The sequence below is a fragment of the Ziziphus jujuba genome, chromosome 6 (genome assembly GCF_031755915.1).
Source record: "Ziziphus jujuba cultivar Dongzao chromosome 6, ASM3175591v1".
Classification (NCBI taxonomy): domain Eukaryota; kingdom Viridiplantae; phylum Streptophyta; class Magnoliopsida; order Rosales; family Rhamnaceae; genus Ziziphus; species Ziziphus jujuba.
Window position 1 is genome coordinate 17,209,368 of NC_083384.1, and position 18,748 is coordinate 17,228,115.

Consider the following 18,748-nt stretch of genomic DNA (forward strand, 5'->3'; position numbering starts at 1 on the left):
TAGCATTTCTGAATACATTTTAAAGTATTATAAATTTATTTTGTTGTTATTGTGATATAGCATTTCTGAATACTAGGAAAGTCTATTTAAAATAGCATTTTCAAATGCTATAAAATGTATTTAACATAGCATCTCAAATGACATATATGACATTTGTAACTATTTTGAAATATAATAGCATAAGATAAATGTTATTAAATAGTTATTTATCTCATTTAACATAATATTTCAAAAATACTATAAAAGAATAGGATTTTTTATAACATGAGCTATCATGATATTTTTAAAAATGAAATTATATATCTTTTATAGCATTTTGGATATGCTATAAAAAATAATATGTGCTGTAGTGTTTTTAAATCAATTATAACAGTAACTACCATGACAACCGATTATATCCGCTTCTAATAACTCAAAGTTTCTACATTCTTCATTTAAAACAGAAAACCAACTCAAATATTTTCATAGTTCTACTTGCAAATAAGCTCCTCATTCTACTTCATTGCCGTTGGCAACCATTTTGACCACAAGGCACCATGGCCGATGGCCGTACATGTCTCAAAATCACCATTATTTCTGTTTCTTATTGTTTATTTCTCAAATCTTTCCCACAGCCCAAAAATGAAACCAAAGAGAGCAAAAAAGTAAGTTTTACCTAAGATCGAAGCTAACACCAGTAAACAAATTCAAACGCAAGCATGAGCTTCAAGGTTATTTTGGTTTTCCTTTTTTTTTTTTTTTTTTTTTTGTGGGGGGGGGGGGGGGGGGGGGGGGGTGGTTGTGGTTGGTTGGTGTTCTGTTCTTTCAAGTGAGAAGGAAAAGGGAAGAAGAGATCAAGAAGGTATGTTCTTGTCAAAGTGCTTACATATATATCTATATAATAATAAGAAATAATAATAATATTATTATTATTAACATATATAATAATAATAATAGAAACAGCTATTTAAATGGTAAAACTAGCCACAGACATCCCAGTGAAGTTGACATCCTTCAAAACCCATTAAATATTATTCAAGAAAGAGAAAAAAATAAATAAATAAATAAATAAACAATTTAAATAAATAAATAAATAAAACATTTTAAGTAATATATATATATATACATAAATCTGATTATAATAAAAAAAAATTATATTTTAATAGTGAAATATGTCAATTTCCCCAAAATAAATGGGATCCATTTTGGTAAAAGATCAAAATTTGTAACTTAAGATTTAGAATGTTACAATCTATGAATTCATACTGACAAATTCTATACAAGAATATTAGCGTGGAAACAAATTTTCAATGTGTAAAAAGTTAATTATGGAACCCACTCGATCAACATAATCAAACTTTCAAAACTTTGGCATTTATCATGACATTTGCTACAATTTATTTGAGTACAAGTCCCAATAATAAATAAAATATAGAAAGATGGAGTGTTACATATACTATAGAGCTAATACTTCCATGCACATGATCAATGGCTATATTTTTACGACAAATTTGAAAAATAGAAGTTGAAGGTGTATGTCGAAGGTAAAAATAATAATAATAATAATAATGGAAAATTAAAATAATTGACTAATATGTAATGAATTTCAAGTTGAAAGACTCTATTAGGACATATTTAAAAATAAAGATCTAATACAATATACGACAATTAATCTATTTGGTTGTACATGTTAATTTTATTTTATTTTTTAGTATTGAAAAAGGAGAAAGTGAATCTTTAAATTTCTATTGGATCAAATTTTTTTTTTTTTTTTTTTTAGTATTGAAAAAGGAGAAAGTGAATTTTTAAATTTCTATTGGATCACTTTGGATCATTATTTTAATATCCACAACAACATATCTCCTAAGATAAGCTAATAGATAATTTCCAGAAGAAAACTTCTCTACCTCTCTCTTTATCTGTATATATATATATATATATAGTTTGTCTATGATACAGATGTTTACATATTTTTATCATCCAAATCTTAGTATTGACGATAATTTTTAAAATAATCATCGTCAATACTATCACACATAGATAAGTATTGAGAACGGTTTCTTTAAAAACAGTTGTCAATACTGAGTTCCACACCGTAGAATTTTCTTATATATATATTATGAGGAGGTATGGTTGGTGTGGTGAGAAGAGAAATAATACTTGTATGCAAGTTTGAAGGTGTGATCATCGTTAACTTTATTTCAAGAACATGCGAAAGCAATACCAGAAGCATGTCATAGCACACCTTTTGTATGGGAGAATTCTATGTTTGAAGGTGTGCTTTGTTTCGCAGTTAATTACACAATTTTCATGAGCTTGTACTTTTTTTATTACTTCTTGACTTTCACTGATGAATATGACCATAGAAGGCTACAATGATTACGTGAAGAGTGGAATTATTTGAGAGAAAAATAGACACTGGATTTTTTGCTAGTTCTGCTTCAACCTGTGTAAGTATTATCAGTACTATAATCATAACCATTATTTTTCTCCTAACAATCTTATCCATAACTCTATTATAGATGGTTTCAATTGAAAAGGTTCATTATTTGGTTACAAGTATACCAAAAAAATAAATAAAAAAAAATAAAAAATAAAATGAAAAATTTATTGCACTTGAAAGTTTCATTGATTATTATTGAATAATTTAATTTTAATTAATTAAATTGACTATCTTCTTGCACTACCTATTTTATCCGTTTTGAAAAACACTTGAAGTTACTATTTTTATCATTTAATATATCTAATTTATTTATCAAATAAAATAATCGATAAAGTAGTAATATTTTATCGATTTTCACTTATTCATTTAAAACTAAACTTATTTATATTTAAGTTATTTATTAATATTTTAACCAATGCTATGTCCTTTGTATATATTTTTGATAAACAATTTGGAGCATATATTTTTGTTAACATACTTTGTTAAGTAATGTAGAAGGGTGACAAATTTATAATTACCAAATTATAAATTCGAAATATCATATATGTTACAAATTAATCAATAACGCTAGAAATATCAAATTAGTTATATATAATATCAATGATACTACAAATATCATGTTTGTCAAATTTATTTTTGAATGATGTGGCTATATTTTATATTTGGGATTCATTTATTTATGAAGGATTTAATTTATTCATATTTAACTTATATTTATTTTTGAATTAATAATATATCGACATATTATTTTGCTATATTATTTACTAATTTGCTTTATGTTAACTTTTTAAAACTAAAAATATCTATGGAAAAAGTGATTCTATAGTTTTTGGCAAGTCACTTAGTATAAATCACCACTGCACCTTTTTTTTATTTTTTTTAGCAAAAGTATAAATAACCACTTTGTCAACAGGAAAAGCATTTTTTTAGCAATAATGCTAGAGAGATTCGCCTAATTATATTACGAATAATATGGTAATATTTAATTAGTTATTTTTTTATTAACTAATTCATTTAATAATTTATTTAACAGCATTTAAATTATATAAATATATCAATCAACATATCATAAATATTTTTTATAAAGATTTTGATACTTATAGCATAACTACTTTTCAAAATGCAATGTTCAAAAATAATATGAGATAAGAAATGTAAAACGAAAAATAAGATTAGTCAAACCTTCATGTGGTCATTCAATGCAGCGAAACTCTCACACTTGGCTGTAATTCATAAAACTGAATGATGGAGAAATTATGATGCCCAAAAATTGTTATTATCAACATTGCCATACAAGTTATTCTTTGCTGGAATTCATCATTCCTAATATTATGCTTCGAGTATGCCACTCCTGTCATAACATCCAAGTTCCAATACTACTCAGTAATACCATCCATGTGCACGTGCTTTTTTTTTTTTTTTTTTTTTAATGACAATACCGCTATCTCAATTGTACAAACAAAAAAAATGATGATTCAACAGATTTTGACCAAGAACTAACTTGGTTATTAAAAGTAGTGCCTCTATCAAAGTCACAGCAGAAACAACCAAAACTGATACGCACTCTTACAAATTTAATCCTAAATCTATGGTTGATAACATCTCTTAAAATCATCGCATTTGAGCTTGATGTGCAGCAGTGGAGGATGATGGATCCTGGTTTTGGTCTGTGTCTATATCATGAACTTTCGCGGTTTTATTGGATTCAGTTTTCTCAAGCAAAGCTTGTTGCTGCATAGCTTTCATCATTTCCCTCATTGTCTTCTCCTCCCCTTCAAGCTGCATTTTCATTATAGCCTCAGCCTCTTTATCAATTGGTTTAAAGTACTCTTCGATGGCAGCCTCCTGCAGATGAAAGTGATTACGGCAATCAAATATCTTTCACTTCGGAAATAAGTTTATGACTCAGTCAGTCTTAATGGCGACTTCAAGCATACACTCATTATAAGAATGGATGAAGTGCCAATCCTGGATGTCTAACCTTGACACCAACTTTGCTGACTTTTATCAAACCAACACGAACTGAATTGACATTTGGGAAGCATTAAAACCACCACAGTTAAGACTACATCAGAGCTAAAAATACAATTCAAAATTTTTTGATGTCATAAATGTGAGACCTCAGAAGGAGAAACCAAAATGATCCATGAGATATCTGCTGGTGTTTCACATTTCTTAGATAATAATTCATCTAACTAATACCATCAATTATCACAATCACAGTATCAAAATAACTACATGCACTCATGAAAAATTTATAAACTATAGCAACACATATAAACCTTAGCGCTAATACATAGAAAAGAGAAGATTCCACCCATTAAAATATAACTGAGGAAACTTCATCAAATGTAATGTTTTTAAAACAAAAATTCTATTTGCTAATCTTTCTGCCAAAATGGTCTTTGTCAAAGACATCTTAAACTTACAGTTTCATCTAGCTTCCTGTTTAAAGTTTGCATCTCCTCAACCATACGGCGAACCTCTGCTAAAATAGCCTGCTCAGGGATCTTTCTCAAAGCTGCCTTCCTTTCTTGCGCCTGGGAAAGTGAGAAGTGCTGTCAAGCATATTGGAACATAAAGGCAGGTGTAGACTAGCGGACACATAATTCATATCTACTGTCTACCAGAAGGAATGTGAATGGACACAAAAACAGAATCATATAAAGAACCTAGGAGAAAAGCAGCTACAAATATATTAACATTGCCATTTTGTTTTACAACATGAGATATGCTACAGTTCAGCAAAAGTAACAAATGCACATTTCTTAACCAAAAAAGGTTCTACAAAGTGACACCTAAATAATTGCACTAAGCCTAATGAACAATTGTCTGGATTATGTTCGTATAAACCTAAATGCCATGGGTTCTCATGCTACTGGTGTCTTAAGATAATATTTATATTTATTGATCATTTCCGTCAGTATTTTTCAAGCAAGAACACTTAGAATGCACATTCTAGTAAACTGCTTTAACAAATAGCATCAACAAGAACATCCCAAACACGTTGGTCTATAAAAGAGGGAGAACAAAATAAAGAAAAGGTTGAATTGACAAAATGAAAGAAGCTAAACCTGTTGGATACGCTTCTCAAGCTGCAATCTAAACGATCGGATTCTCCGCTCTTCATATCCAGAAAGAACCCTCACATAGAACATGGCCTTTCTTCCAAATTCCAGTAGCTTTTTCATGCTACACTATGATTGCCCTGCAAAATTACATTACAATCATGAAACTAAGCTACATAAGAACCAAATTTTCTTTGAATTAAAATCTACTATTTTAGTGAGATTCAACGGAATTTTATAGAAACAGGGAAGGAGACAAACAAGACAAGGAACATGTTGGTGGCTGAGATGAAGAAGATGACGAATCCAGATTAATTTTGACCAGACGATGAGCGAGTTTACAACAAAGCTAGCATTGAATCACCGGTAAACCCTAAAATCCTTGTGTACCAATACAACCTTAAACTGCTTTTTCTTTTCCTTTCTCTTTGTTCCTAACTACAATTTTTTGCGTCCTCAATTTAAAGAAAAAAATTAAAATACATTTCTATCAAGATATGATACATACAAAATTAAATCGGAAAAAATTCTTGCAAAACATACCCTTAAAATTATATTATGTTACAGGAAAAATCAACAAGGGAAAGACCATGTCCAAAGAAAAAGCTAAAATGAACACTCCAAAAGTCAAAACAATTGTTGTTTTGCTAATATTCTATCAAAACAAGTAACAACGAGCGAAATCCCCAAATGAATTGAATTCCAATAAATCGGTATGCTATAGTTTGCTAATATTCTGTTTGCATTGACCCGCAATACACACAGAGAAGCAAAAAGGAAATTACACTGTGAGTTAAGGTATTGGCAGAGTGGAGTTGATCAAAATCCCCCAAAACATAGAAGATGAGTCTGATATAGTTTTCTAAAAATGGAAAATAATGCTGAAAGTTCCAAATGAATTGAGAATTCCTAAACAAACCCACTTCCCAAATGTCCCAAAAATCCTCACTTTCCATCCCCAACTGACCTTCCGACAAGCAAGCGCAAGCGCGCGCGCACACACACACACACAGAGACAAAATAAATAAATAAATAAAATAAAAGCAAATGAGAACCATGTTTGTATGAACGACAATAGAACATAGTTACGATCTGAAGTTAGGCTGGTCAAATAGAAAAAATAAACAACAAATCAAAAACAGAATTACCATACATCACCATTCCCACTTGAGAAAAAGCTCGATACAACAAAAGCATACAAAAATAAAATAAAATTCATTTCGCGAAGCTAATATTATCATTTCGTCGAGGATGAAGAAGATCGAACAAAAGAACTGGAAAAAGGGAAGAGAAAGATATGACGAACAAGAAATACCGTCGGGCTACGTTGGAGCTTGATTACCCGGTTGGGCTCGGCGGGCTGCGCTCCGCGGTGGCGAATCGTAAGCTCTGTGGCTGACTCTTCTGAGCTTCAGTGTGGATTTTGAGAGAAAAAGCGCTCAGGGGATTGGGACCAAAATTTTGGCCTACTCCTATGGCTTTTTGGCATCCCAAACAACCAAATTATAAGTTTTTTTTTTTTTTTTTTTTTTTTTTGGTAGCAATAGCAAATTATCATTTTTTTTTTTTTTCAAATACTTTGCTGTTATATTTATATATATATATATATATATATGGAAATTTTATAGTGAGAACGGTCTGTATGATGACCACATTATTAGTGATGGTTTTTTATAATATTAACTATAATTTTTTAAAAAATCGTTATCAATACTATGAAAAACTGTCATCAATACCATATATATATATATATTATTTTGCTAGAGCTTTGGCGTTATATTATACATTGTTAACTTGTTATTGTAATTTTTTATGCTGATGATGACAATTCTTTTCTTTTCCTTCCATTTTTACTTTATTCAAAATTTGTTTAATCTCATAAAATGATACTGCATTTTATCAATTTCTAGAGTATTATTTTAATTTTAATTTATTGTAAAATATAAATACCGTGTTACCTTTTAAATATATACACACACATCTATATCTTCTACAAATGCAAATGTATTTTCATATAAAAAAAAAAAAAAATTAATGCGGGGGCACACTTTAAAATGTCCATATATATATATATATATATATATATATATATATATATAAGCACAGAGATAACCATGAACATCATTAAGGACCCAGGACGGATTATAAATTGTTTCAACCATATCAACACTGCATAATTATGTTCAATTTTTCATGCTTTGATCCTTTTACCGAATTACACAAATGGAATGCCAAAAAGCTGGCTAACAGCCTCGAAACACTCGTAGAACTGCAGACGGACACTACTCTCTCTTAACGATGCACATATGCCTTCGGGAAAAACTTGAAATTGAAAGTTATATCCAATTGACTTATTCATGGGGAAAAAACAAAAAAGAAAACAACAAATCGCACCCATAAAATCAAGCGCATTTACTTTAAACTTGCAGCAACATTATAAAACTAAAATTAACTAGTTAGGATAACAAAGTTTACACACTCTTTCTCCAAGACTGGCATGAAACACCATGACCACTCAAAAGTCTCAAATATTAACATGTTTCTTGTTCAGTTTTTTCAAGCAGATAAAAAAACAGTATTGACATGCACGATCTCCATCATCTTAGAAAAATAGCTCAATCTCTTCTCTTCTTCTTCTCTCTCTTCTCCGATGAATTCTTCAACTGCATACACAAAAAGATTTGGTTACCACGTATGAATTGCAGTGACAAAAGAACGAAAACTTCAGCATAAAGGAGATGAGTTTACACCATCATGCATTTCGCACAACTTACCATGATGAAAAGAATTCGGATAAAGACAGCAACAAAGTCTGTGAAGAGGGTCAAGGCATGCTTCACATAGTCCAGATCACCATAGTGTGCCTTCTCAATGATATCCTGTGTGTCCACTACCATGTACCCAACGAACACTAAAAGCCCAAAGTACAACTGCATATAATCAAAGAAAAAAATACGTTAAAATCACAAATAATGACCATTTCAACTCAGCCTACTATCATATATTTAGATTATTAAACCAAGATGATAGATGAATCAAAAAATGAAATTAAAAAAAAAAAAAAAAAAAAAAAAAAAAAAGGGAATGATTAGTTCCTCTAGTTCTCACCTCAAACTTAAAAATGGCTGTGGAACCTCCAAACAGAGAAGAAGCAAAGTGCAACCAGAGAAGCATGGACAAGCCAGAAGAAAGCAAGCCACTGAGATAGAGATATTCCCTACGTTCTGCCAAGATGGCTGCTAATGAGAAACAACCAAAGGCCAGGGCCGTTCCAACAAATGCGCTGATCAAAATGCTGAAACAAAGGAAATTTTTATATTACAAATTGAACTTCTGAATGAGTATCAAACGCAAGGCAAACAGCATAATAAACACAAAGCGTATCATTAACACTGTCCGACATATTATAAAAGAAATACAATTAAAAAAACAGTAATAAAAGTAATCTCAAACCACAATTTCTGAAAAAGTAAATTTTCAATTGTATCAAGTCTATAAAGTTTTAGCAACAAAACTTTTTGTAAAGACAATGACCATACGCAACTGAGCTAGGACATTCAACAGTTAATAAAATCAAATAATAATGCATAATAGTGCATCATGAAAAGGTAAATTAAACCAAACCATCATTCTTCAAATATGACAACCTAACAAATCTGACAATGAAACCCCCAACCAGTAAAAGTTATATTAAACTTCCAGATTTGCAAAGCTAAATCTAATACGTAGTTAGTGGAGAAATACCTTGGGTCAATCTCGACGGCCAACTGAATGAGAGGACCAACAGAAGCCCCTTCGAGGACAGCAGCTGCCATCAACAGTGCAACCCTTTTTTGCTGCTCAAAAGAAATTATGTTAAAAAAGAATATACAAACCGGAAATGTCCAACACACAGGAAGCAAGAAAATATAAATTATAGATACTACCTCTTCATAAGTTTTGGTAGCGAGTAACCAGACAATACATCCTAGGCTGCCAATGGTTGTAAGCACGCCACCAATGTTCCAAAGAAGATGCAAGTAAGCCCCAACAGCTGATGCAACCAGAGTACAGAACAAAGTGAGATAAACCTGCAAGATTTAGCAATTGAAGAGGATTAATGTTATGTAGAAATATAATAAAATATTTTAAGAGCTTGAATATGAAGAGTAACCGGAATACTAGCAGCCATTGGAACAACAACTAGACATTAATCCTTCCATCTCAACTCAATCAGAAAACAACCATCTTCCAAAAGGAAATATGAATATTCAACCAAATAATATGAAAATATGACAAAATGTAAGAACTTAATTTGTCAATTAATAGCCACAGCAATAAGAAAACAGCTAAATCAAAACAAGCCAGCAAAAGATAACAACGAACAGAGAAACAAAAGAAAAGTAGAATATACAATCTTGTGTTTTTCTTTCCTATTTCTTTGCTCTCTCAGCAACAAGGGAACAGAACAAAACCAAAATTGTGTAAAACCGGCCCCCTGATTTAGATAATTGTAACATTTACTCTATCACCTGAAGTTCCAAGTTCAAGATCAATGACTTCCTCTCCTCCCTTTCCATTCCATATCTAATATTCTCAGGAACCAAACAATTAAAATTTACTCTAAATTTATCAAGAACTGAAACCTTCATCAGATACGCTTGTAATATTTCCTTTTTCTCCTATTCTGTACGTAATTGATTAAAAACCAAAAAAAAAAAAAAAAAAAAAAATTGAAAACCCTAGACGTTCTCTTCGCTCGTGCAAATTCCAGGATCTAAATTCCAAAACGAGCCAAAACATTGGTTGCTAGTTTATCGAAGGCGGAATTCACTTTTTGTATAAACGTTCTTTTACCTGTTTGAGATGATTCTGTACGACAGGAGAGATCCGACGGAAATTCTTGAGCGAATCGTAGTTCCATCGGTTTCTGGCACCGGTTTGTGAATCGAAGAACGACGAGAAAGCATCCATTGCTCCGCGAAAGAGAGAGTGCAGGAAAGAAAACAAAACAAAATAAACAACAAACAACAAAAAAGTTCAGCGAGAAAATTGCAAGGAAAGAGCGAGAATATTGTTCGAAAACTCTAATCGGTTTTGGTGAAAAAAGAAACTTTTGGTATTTATATAGAACAAGAAAGTCTGATGAGGATTATTTTCCTGGAAATTTCTAGTTGTGGAGTTACTATAATGACCTTGATTGTTATCTCTTATTCGTGGAAAATGGGAGTTAAAGAAAGTCAAGGAAGGGTATTTAGGGCAAATGAGATATGGAAATGCTTCGTGAAGTTTCGAGGTTATTCGTAAATATACGGGCATGAAAGCCAAGAGAAATAAAGGATTTAGATATTGACTTTCCATGATGATGACAAGCAAGACATCGCGTTGCCACGAAGCAAAATATCTTCACCCTCTTCAATCGGATTTCATTAATGTTACGTTGTATGGCCAATAACATCTTGACACGTCCTTATATTCAATTAACTTAATTTTATTTAATAGTAATTACACCTGAGGGTCCCGAGTGTTACTACGAAAGTACGTGGGCTTGTCTTACAAGATTATTGCCGTTGTGTCAATGTCTCATTTTCTGCACGTATAACTATTCCAAGTTTGGAGAAGACTATTTATTATTTTATTTGTTTTTATTTATTTATTTATTCAAAGACTAAAAATAAAAAGACTTAAAAATATGAAACAACAAAAAGAAAATTAAAAATTAAATAGTTTTAATTCCATATATTAATGATGTATTTTTGTTTTTATGTTTAAAAAAAAAAATATGTCCAATATGTTTATAATTTGATAGATAACGATGCTCTTGGCATATTCTCTTAAAAAAAAAAAAATTGATGCTCTTGGCGTTAAATTATTTATTATGTGATAATTTATCACTATTTTATTGATATATGTGTTTATCTCTTTAGAACTTTATTTATATAATACCTATATTAATTTTTCAACTAATAGAGTAATAGCACATCAAAATCAAAAAAATAAACATTAAGCAACTTAGTGTTTAATATAATCGAGAAGACAAAATTTGACACTACTATTTTAAAGATTTCCAAATAATACATTCTTTTTTCCATCCTTTTTAAATTTATCGTACTTGACATCAAAACGAAAAAATATTGTCGGATATCCATTTATATATTTGTCATTTAATATTTTAATATTAAAATTCTATATTGGAAAATAAGTCTGTCACACATATCAATAAATAAATAGAAAAAAATTTACTGCCTAACCATGTATTTGTTTATAAAACAAAAAAATAAATAAATAAATAAAATGATTTCCCTAGAATCTACATTGTTAGTTGAATTGCTACAATATGTAATTTTATTTATTTATTTTTGGGATAAAGGTACAATATAGCAATATTAGTTAAATTTTTTTTGTTTTTTCTGGATACTTCTATATGACACTGACAGGTCTTTTTGTAATAAAAGTCAAAAGGCAGATATCCAAAATCTCAATTTATTATTGATACCTTCTTGAATTACAAAGAATTATTATAGGAACATCTTTTGAATTCTCGATTACCCCAACTTTGTCCTCCCTAGGACACACCAAAAGTTAATTGTGCTTGTTTTATTGGCACCGGTCAATCACAAATGACATTTTCTTCGCAAAATCATTTATAACATATTTTGAAAAAAAAAATGCTATTTGTTATAAGTGGAGACCATCATTGTAAATTTGACACTTAACAACAATTAATCAGCAAAATATTGTTTTCCAAATTATCTAACAACAATTAATCAGCAAAATATTATGAGATCACCTTTACATTTAGTTTTGTAATTTTAAAAGTAAAATAAATAAATAAATAAATAAATAATAAAAATAAAAATCAATTAATAATCGTATTTGCAGGTTCCTCACGAAATAAATATCGTTTTTTTTTTTTTTTTTTTGGTTGGCTGAATTCATCATTCTTCCGCGGATTATAGAGTATTGTGTTCATATTCATTCAACTAATGGTTACAAACTTTACAAAACTATAAACAGAATAAAAGTGTTAAAAAAAAAAGAAAAAAAAGAAGAAGAGTAATTAAATACAATCCAACAAGGGTAATATGCTTTGCTTGCGTCTTTATCAAAGAACAATATTGCTTCTTATCGTAGAGTAGACGCAGAAGATAAAAGGATACAAACTGGTTTAATAGCCTACCTCAAAAGCTGATTAAGCTTTTATTTGAGAAATCTTAGGTTTGCTGATGCTTTGATCATGTAAGGAGGAATTATTTCCAGATTCCAGGAATGATATCTGCCTATGCAGCCTCTGTTTTCTAATGCTTTCATGACATGGAGCAAAAAATTCATGTTTAAGAGCTTCCTCTGCACTTATCCTCAGTCTAGGGTTCACTGTCAAACATTTGTCTACAAGATCAAAAAGTGACTTGGGAAGTTGCTTGAAGAAATCCGGTCTCTTTGTATTCATTTCACACCAATCCCACAGCTTTGTAGATGGCAAAAATTCGGGCTTATACAGTTCCTGTGATAATAATTATAATAAAAAATAAACTGTTTTCAGAACTATTATCTTTGGATTACTAAATCCATAAATAGATTTACAAATAGTGAACAATGAATACCACTGGAAATGAGGATTCACGGTTGTGGAGCTTGGCGACTTCCCATAAATCTTCACTGCCTCTCAATTTTGCTATTTCCTTTATGTTTCTGGCAATGACATTAAATAAGAATGTGTGTTTTAAAAAAAAAAAAAAAAAAAAAAAAACTAAGAGGAAGCCCTTGGGGTAAAAAGCATAGATACTTACTGTTCAGGATCGCCAATAAACGGTGATCTCCCAGTCATAAGGTAGAGTAAGGTGACCCCAGCAGACCAGATATCAGCTTTGGGGCCTTGGTAGGGAGATCTAAACAAAACCTGCAAAACCAATAGAAGTGAGACTCTACAGGTTTGAATAAAATCAATCATGGCATAGAGTCAAAACGATTTCTCAACTTTTGACATGTCAATTCAGTATGATAAAACGAAATGCCAGGGGAAAAAGGATCCATGAGACTGATCGTTTAATTCCATTAATTCGTTTTGTTGCTTTCATATGTAGACTTCTAATGAATACAGAAAAGCAAATGATGATTATGAATATCTAGCTATCTAACCAATAATCAACAGACAAACTTTCCCAAACTTGATCTTCAAGCCATCATTACTAGCTCTCAATTCTCAAGGCTAAGGTTCCTTGACTCAGCTCAACCATTATGCACCAAAAAGTTGACAATATTTCTTTATTTTTTTTCTTTTCTTATTTCTTTTCATAAGAAAAATTAAATGGGTTCAATTCACATTGCTAAAATCTACATATCCCACTAAAGCTTGCATATACTGAGCTAGACACATTATCAATATGTTATGACCCTAAAAGAATTTTCTTTTTTTCTGCTGGCAACAAACTTTACAAGTGAACTTCTAGAAACCCCACACAGAAATAATATTAGTATAATCAAATGTCTTTTCATTTGGATAAATAAACTATATAATGTATTGCAAACAGGAGAAGATTTCTGCTGGGTTTCTTCTTCTTCACACTCTAACCATGTCACTACTAACGTGAGCTTTACTTGGAAAGTGTTTCTTATTATGAGCAAAGACGGTTACGGGAACCCAAATACAAACATCATCATGGACGTCAAATTAGATGGAAATTCAGGATTCACGAATTGAATTACTAAAAGTATCAAGTTCATGAGGAGAAAAGACAAAAATATCAAAATTATAGATTAATTTGGGCAATTGCTGTTGAAATCATAAATCCTTACCTCTGGAGCCCGGAAGCCTTTTGTTCCAGCGCAAGGACCTTCTTTCTTGTGCTTTCCACTACCTAAAATGAAAATTATTAAATATGACTGGTTTAAGTTAGTTTGCTTAGTCCAACCATCTCCAAATCATTATAATCTACATACCTCTATTCTTCATAAAGCCAGCACTGCCAACACAAATGCTAGTCGAGTGCAGAGGCATTGGAGTGAGATAGAAGAGTGTGCTATCCACATTTCGAGGTGGGGCAGCAATTCTCTTTCTCATAGAAGATGGAACACCTGAAACTTTATCTTTTGGACTTTGCCTTGCTTCTTGAATCAGGTTTATGAGCTCCTTCCTACCTTGGCATGGTAAAGGTTCCCTCAACCGCTCTGCTGAAGGAGTTAGGGTGCTAGTTGCATCCTTTGCAGAGGTAATGCCCGAGCCACCTGCACCTTGACTTTTGCTAGCATTCCAACTTCCCAAATCATTATTATAAGCTTTAGTTTGGGTCAAAGCCTTCTTTCGCAGGTTCTTCAGATCTAACGTTGATTTATTATAACCATTTGTTGTCTTAAGACCGGCTGTTTCTAGAGATTTAGCATTTGGTAACCTCGTATCTTTGGTTTGCGGTGCAGAGTTTGCACTTGGAAGTTTGATGGCATTGTCGTTTACATCATACCCTTCCTTTGATTTTCCTGTGAAAACACCCCCTTAATAAATCTTGTTTTTAGATCAAGTATTTACGTCATGACATACCAAAAACTTCAGACAAAAAAAAAAAAAAAAAAAACAAAAAAAAAAAAAGAGGCAGTCACTAAATGGCCCTTTTCAATCTTCCAAATATAATAATGAGCATGTTTTTGTATGAGAGAGAGCATTGATTAAAGGAAGTCCTGGGCAAGCATTCTTTTGGAGTGGCAATCTGTACTTCTAAAATATCTCTATCAATTTTCTAGCACAATCTAACCAGAACAGAACATTAGCACTTAACCAAATTTCAGTTAATCATTTAATCAATTTCACAAAATTAACAAGGAAGATGTAGAACTGTAATCAATATACTGAAACTATGCTTAAGTAAATTAGACACTGTCACAGAAAGGATGTAAACTTACTAGTATTCCCATGCTTCTGATGCAAATCCTGCCGACATTAAAAATCACATCAATGAAAGAATAGATTGCAGACTATAAGACAGGATTTATACAACCAAATTTCACTTACCAGTGCAAGGTTGAAATCAATGAGGTAACCTTTATTTCCTCTACGAGAGAAAAGGAAGTTTCCAGGTTTAACATCCCTATGAATTATTCCCTGCCAATGCAAAAACAAGAACTTTGAGAACATTTTGTCTGCAAGAAGTCTAGATTTGTACATAGCAAAAATAAATACCTGCTTATGAAGACTTGCAAGTGCTTTAAACATGCAATAGCCATACCACTGTAGCTGAAGAACATCTATTTCTTTCTTCAACACCTAAAAGAAAAATCTACCTCAAAATAAGATATACAAAAATAATGAAAGAAAAAGATAATGCAATTAAAATGTACAATAATTACCTCAGGTCTGTCGTGCTCAACATGCTCCAAAACAAAGCAATCAGAATCTCCATTCTTGAAACAGCCTTCATATTTTATGACATAGTTTTTACCCCTGTATGAAAAGAAATCATTAAAACACAAGGTTCCACAAATTGCCACTAAGGCACAATGCAAAGTTTCTTATTACTTAAATTCTCACCCAAATCGCTCTAGCATTCTCATCTCGTTGTTGACATGGTGCTTATGGGCATTAGAATGAGGACCTGTAAAGCAGTCAAAAATACAATAGGTACCAAGGAAGTGAGACATACTGATAACAACTCTGATTGGTAGCTCAATTTACAAGATACACCAGTTTAACAATTACAATGTCACATCACTTACATTTAATGGCAACTGTGGTACCATCGTTCTTCCTCCTTGCCCTGTAAACAGTACCATAACCACCTGCACATATTTGATCAGCAATAAATAAATCAGCAACAGTAAACAAACTGGCAGAAATATGGTCGAAAATCCAATATCCAACATCACTTTTAATACCTGAACCTTCTTCCTCTTCAACAGCATAATTCCCAAAGTTTGGAAGCACCTTTGTCTCTGTTTGTTCCTATAAGGAAAGCACCACATAATCAGCTCAAGTTTGTCTTGGTCAACTCAACTAGAATAAAAGCCAGACAGCAGGACACAATTTCCAACCAACAAGTTCTGCACAAGAGACCAAACTTTGTAAGATAAAGCATACCTTAGCAGAACTAGAAGCAGTAACTGTCCTTTTTTTCTTATTATGCATATCATCGTGATTAATCTGCCTTGATTTCTTCACCATGTTGATTCCAGTCAGGTCTTTTTTACACTGGTGCTTCTCTTTGGGTGTATTAATAGCCTTATCATGCGGTAAGGATTTGCAAAGTGATTGCGTTCTTGGAGACAATGCATTCCCGTCAATGGTCTTTATCTTGGCTGACGGTTTTGATAACTGCTTCTGAGCAACAAAATCCTCAACAGTAGGAGAACTAGAAAAGGTTTCCACATGTTTATTTGTTGGCTCTTTATCAATTGATGGAATTATATCTTTGGACTCTTCATATTCACCCATCTCATTAAGCGGCTTGACTAGATTTTTCATTTCTTTAAGGTCGGTGGTGTCTTCCTCCTGACGTCCCATAATTCTTTCATTTCCAATGAATCTAACATCTGTATCTTTCCAATTACCACTGACGTTCCCAGCCTCCATCAGCGATATATTGCTAATGTATTCAGGGCAAAATGTGGCCATGTCATTTGTTCTATTTCTCAAATCTGTTCCATCTTTCTGATCTCCACCGCACATTACTAGATTATCAACCAAGCTTTTTTGGAGAGCTGTGTTGGTATCAGCTTCACATGCCATTGTTCCTTTATTACCCTTCCTTCGCACGTACACATTTCTAGTAGTTTTATCTTCCGTATTTTCAATATTACTCAATTGACAACTCAATCGTCCAGAATCCGAATTTCCAAGCGACTGGGTACTGAATGCTAATTTTTTTGTCATCTTTGCCATGTCACTTGGTACTACATTTACACTGTAGCTGTTATAGTAAGTCATACTAAAATGTACCTGCATGAGTTACATATACTTCAGCAGCTGTCTAGAATAGGAATTTGATAGGTTGCACATCGTTTATGCATGGATAGAAAAGAGAATAATCAATTTTTGTTTCAAATCAATTGGTTATAAATAAATCAATGGCACCAAAAGCTTTGCCTTTACATTTAAGAAAAATACAAACCATTAATGAAAGTTAAAAACGTTCATAACTAAAATTTCTGTATTAGCTAATTGGACAGTTAGAGATAATTAGGCTATTTCCTACAGAATGACTCAAAAAAATAAAAAATAAAAATAAACCTTGTATGATGTGGAAGTTATATCAATCTACTGCTTCAGAAACAACTACAAATGACAATATAGTTTACCTAAGAGTAAAATATTTCCGGATCTCAATTTTCAAAACAATTTTTAAAATTAAGAAAAAAAAAGAATAAATAAATAAATACCCAAATCACTTCAGTAGTACCTTTGAGACGTCACACTCAGTTTCTTCCTGCGATTCATTCTCTTCTTTTCCTGCAAAATCAATATCATCATCACCACAATTAGAAACCAACAAGCGTTAAAAGTTTCCAAACAACACAAAAAGGAAAGGCAAAATTTTGAACTTCCATAGAGAGAGAAAAAAAAAAATACCATCTCGAGGGCTAAATATGAATCTTCTTTTGGCCGGAGGCATGAATTTAGAGTACCATACAAGGCGTTTCCGCTTCTTAAGCCACATTCTGACTGCTTCGGTACTATCGGAATTCGCCGTGGAGTCGGCCAAAGCTTTCAAGGCATCGGAAGACGGTACAACGTAGAGATCTTCGGTTAAGGACAAAGGCGAGTCGGGGATGGAGCAGAGGCAGTAGATGAGCTTGGAAGAAACGGAGAAAGATGTGCATCGTGAAGCGAGCTCCAGAGGACGAATCGGACGGCCGACTGAGAAGACGATTGCGAGTAGGTGGCGAGCCTTGTCCGAGTCGGAACCGGTTTGGTTGGTGGTTTCTGAGTCGGTGGTGGAGCGAGTCGCCATGGATTCTTCGCGAATTGGAGGTTTTTTTTTTTTTTTTTGGGGGGAGGGGATTCCAGATGTGAGAGAGAGAGAGAGAAGGCGATTTTTGGGAAAAGAGAGAGAGCGCCAAAAAGTGACGCACATGTAGGTTTTGAAAATGATCAACTATGGAGTTCCCGCCACTTTTATTTTTATTGTTTTATTTTATTTTATATTATAATTTTATATTATGTTTATACATACGTACATATATATATATATATATATATATATATTGTTGGTTCATAAATTTAATGGGACCAGGCAATTGTCCAATCTGTCCTTGGGATGGTTTCACGTTTTTCTTTTAATCATCATTTTATATA

The 18,748-nt window shown here is 32.1% G+C and overlaps 3 protein-coding genes across 4 annotated transcripts; all 3 read right to left on the reverse strand.

The window, feature by feature from the left end:
- Nucleotides 1–3,665: 3,665 nt before the first annotated feature.
- LOC107430386 (uncharacterized) lies at nt 3,666–7,001 on the reverse strand. 2 transcript variants are annotated; one of them, XM_016041222.4, is made up of 4 exons: nt 6,797–7,001; nt 5,497–5,630; nt 4,852–4,962; nt 3,666–4,267 (listed from the first exon to the last, which is right to left on the reverse strand). In XM_016041222.4, exons 2-4 carry the CDS (start codon nt 5,611–5,613, stop codon nt 4,034–4,036), a joined length of 462 nt encoding a protein of 153 aa, XP_015896708.1. In that variant the 5' UTR covers nt 5,614–5,630; nt 6,797–7,001; the 3' UTR covers nt 3,666–4,033. The 2 variants fall into 2 exon arrangements, with proteins under 2 accessions (XP_015896708.1, XP_015896707.1); XM_016041221.4 differs by having other exon boundaries at nt 6,806–6,999.
- Nucleotides 7,002–7,901: 900 nt separating this feature from the next.
- Nucleotides 7,902–10,578, reverse strand: LOC107430383 (bax inhibitor 1). Its single transcript, XM_016041219.4, has 6 exons — nt 10,327–10,578; nt 9,417–9,560; nt 9,235–9,326; nt 8,599–8,785; nt 8,265–8,420; nt 7,902–8,153 (listed from the first exon to the last, which is right to left on the reverse strand). The coding sequence occupies exons 1-6, from the start codon at nt 10,441–10,443 to the stop codon at nt 8,106–8,108; spliced, it is 744 nt and encodes a 247-aa protein (XP_015896705.1). The 5' UTR covers nt 10,444–10,578; the 3' UTR covers nt 7,902–8,105.
- A 1,766-nt stretch (nt 10,579–12,344) lies between these two features.
- LOC107429217 (uncharacterized) lies at nt 12,345–18,493 on the reverse strand. The gene is made up of 15 exons (XM_048463491.1): nt 18,023–18,493; nt 17,853–17,902; nt 16,535–17,392; nt 16,333–16,399; nt 16,174–16,236; nt 15,989–16,052; nt 15,808–15,901; nt 15,641–15,724; nt 15,473–15,562; nt 15,364–15,391; nt 14,410–14,943; nt 14,266–14,327; nt 13,260–13,369; nt 13,074–13,161; nt 12,345–12,973 (listed from the first exon to the last, which is right to left on the reverse strand). The coding sequence occupies exons 1-15, from the start codon at nt 18,402–18,404 to the stop codon at nt 12,662–12,664; spliced, it is 2,886 nt and encodes a 961-aa protein (XP_048319448.1). The 5' UTR covers nt 18,405–18,493; the 3' UTR covers nt 12,345–12,661.
- Between the last annotated feature and the right edge of the window lie 255 nt (nt 18,494–18,748).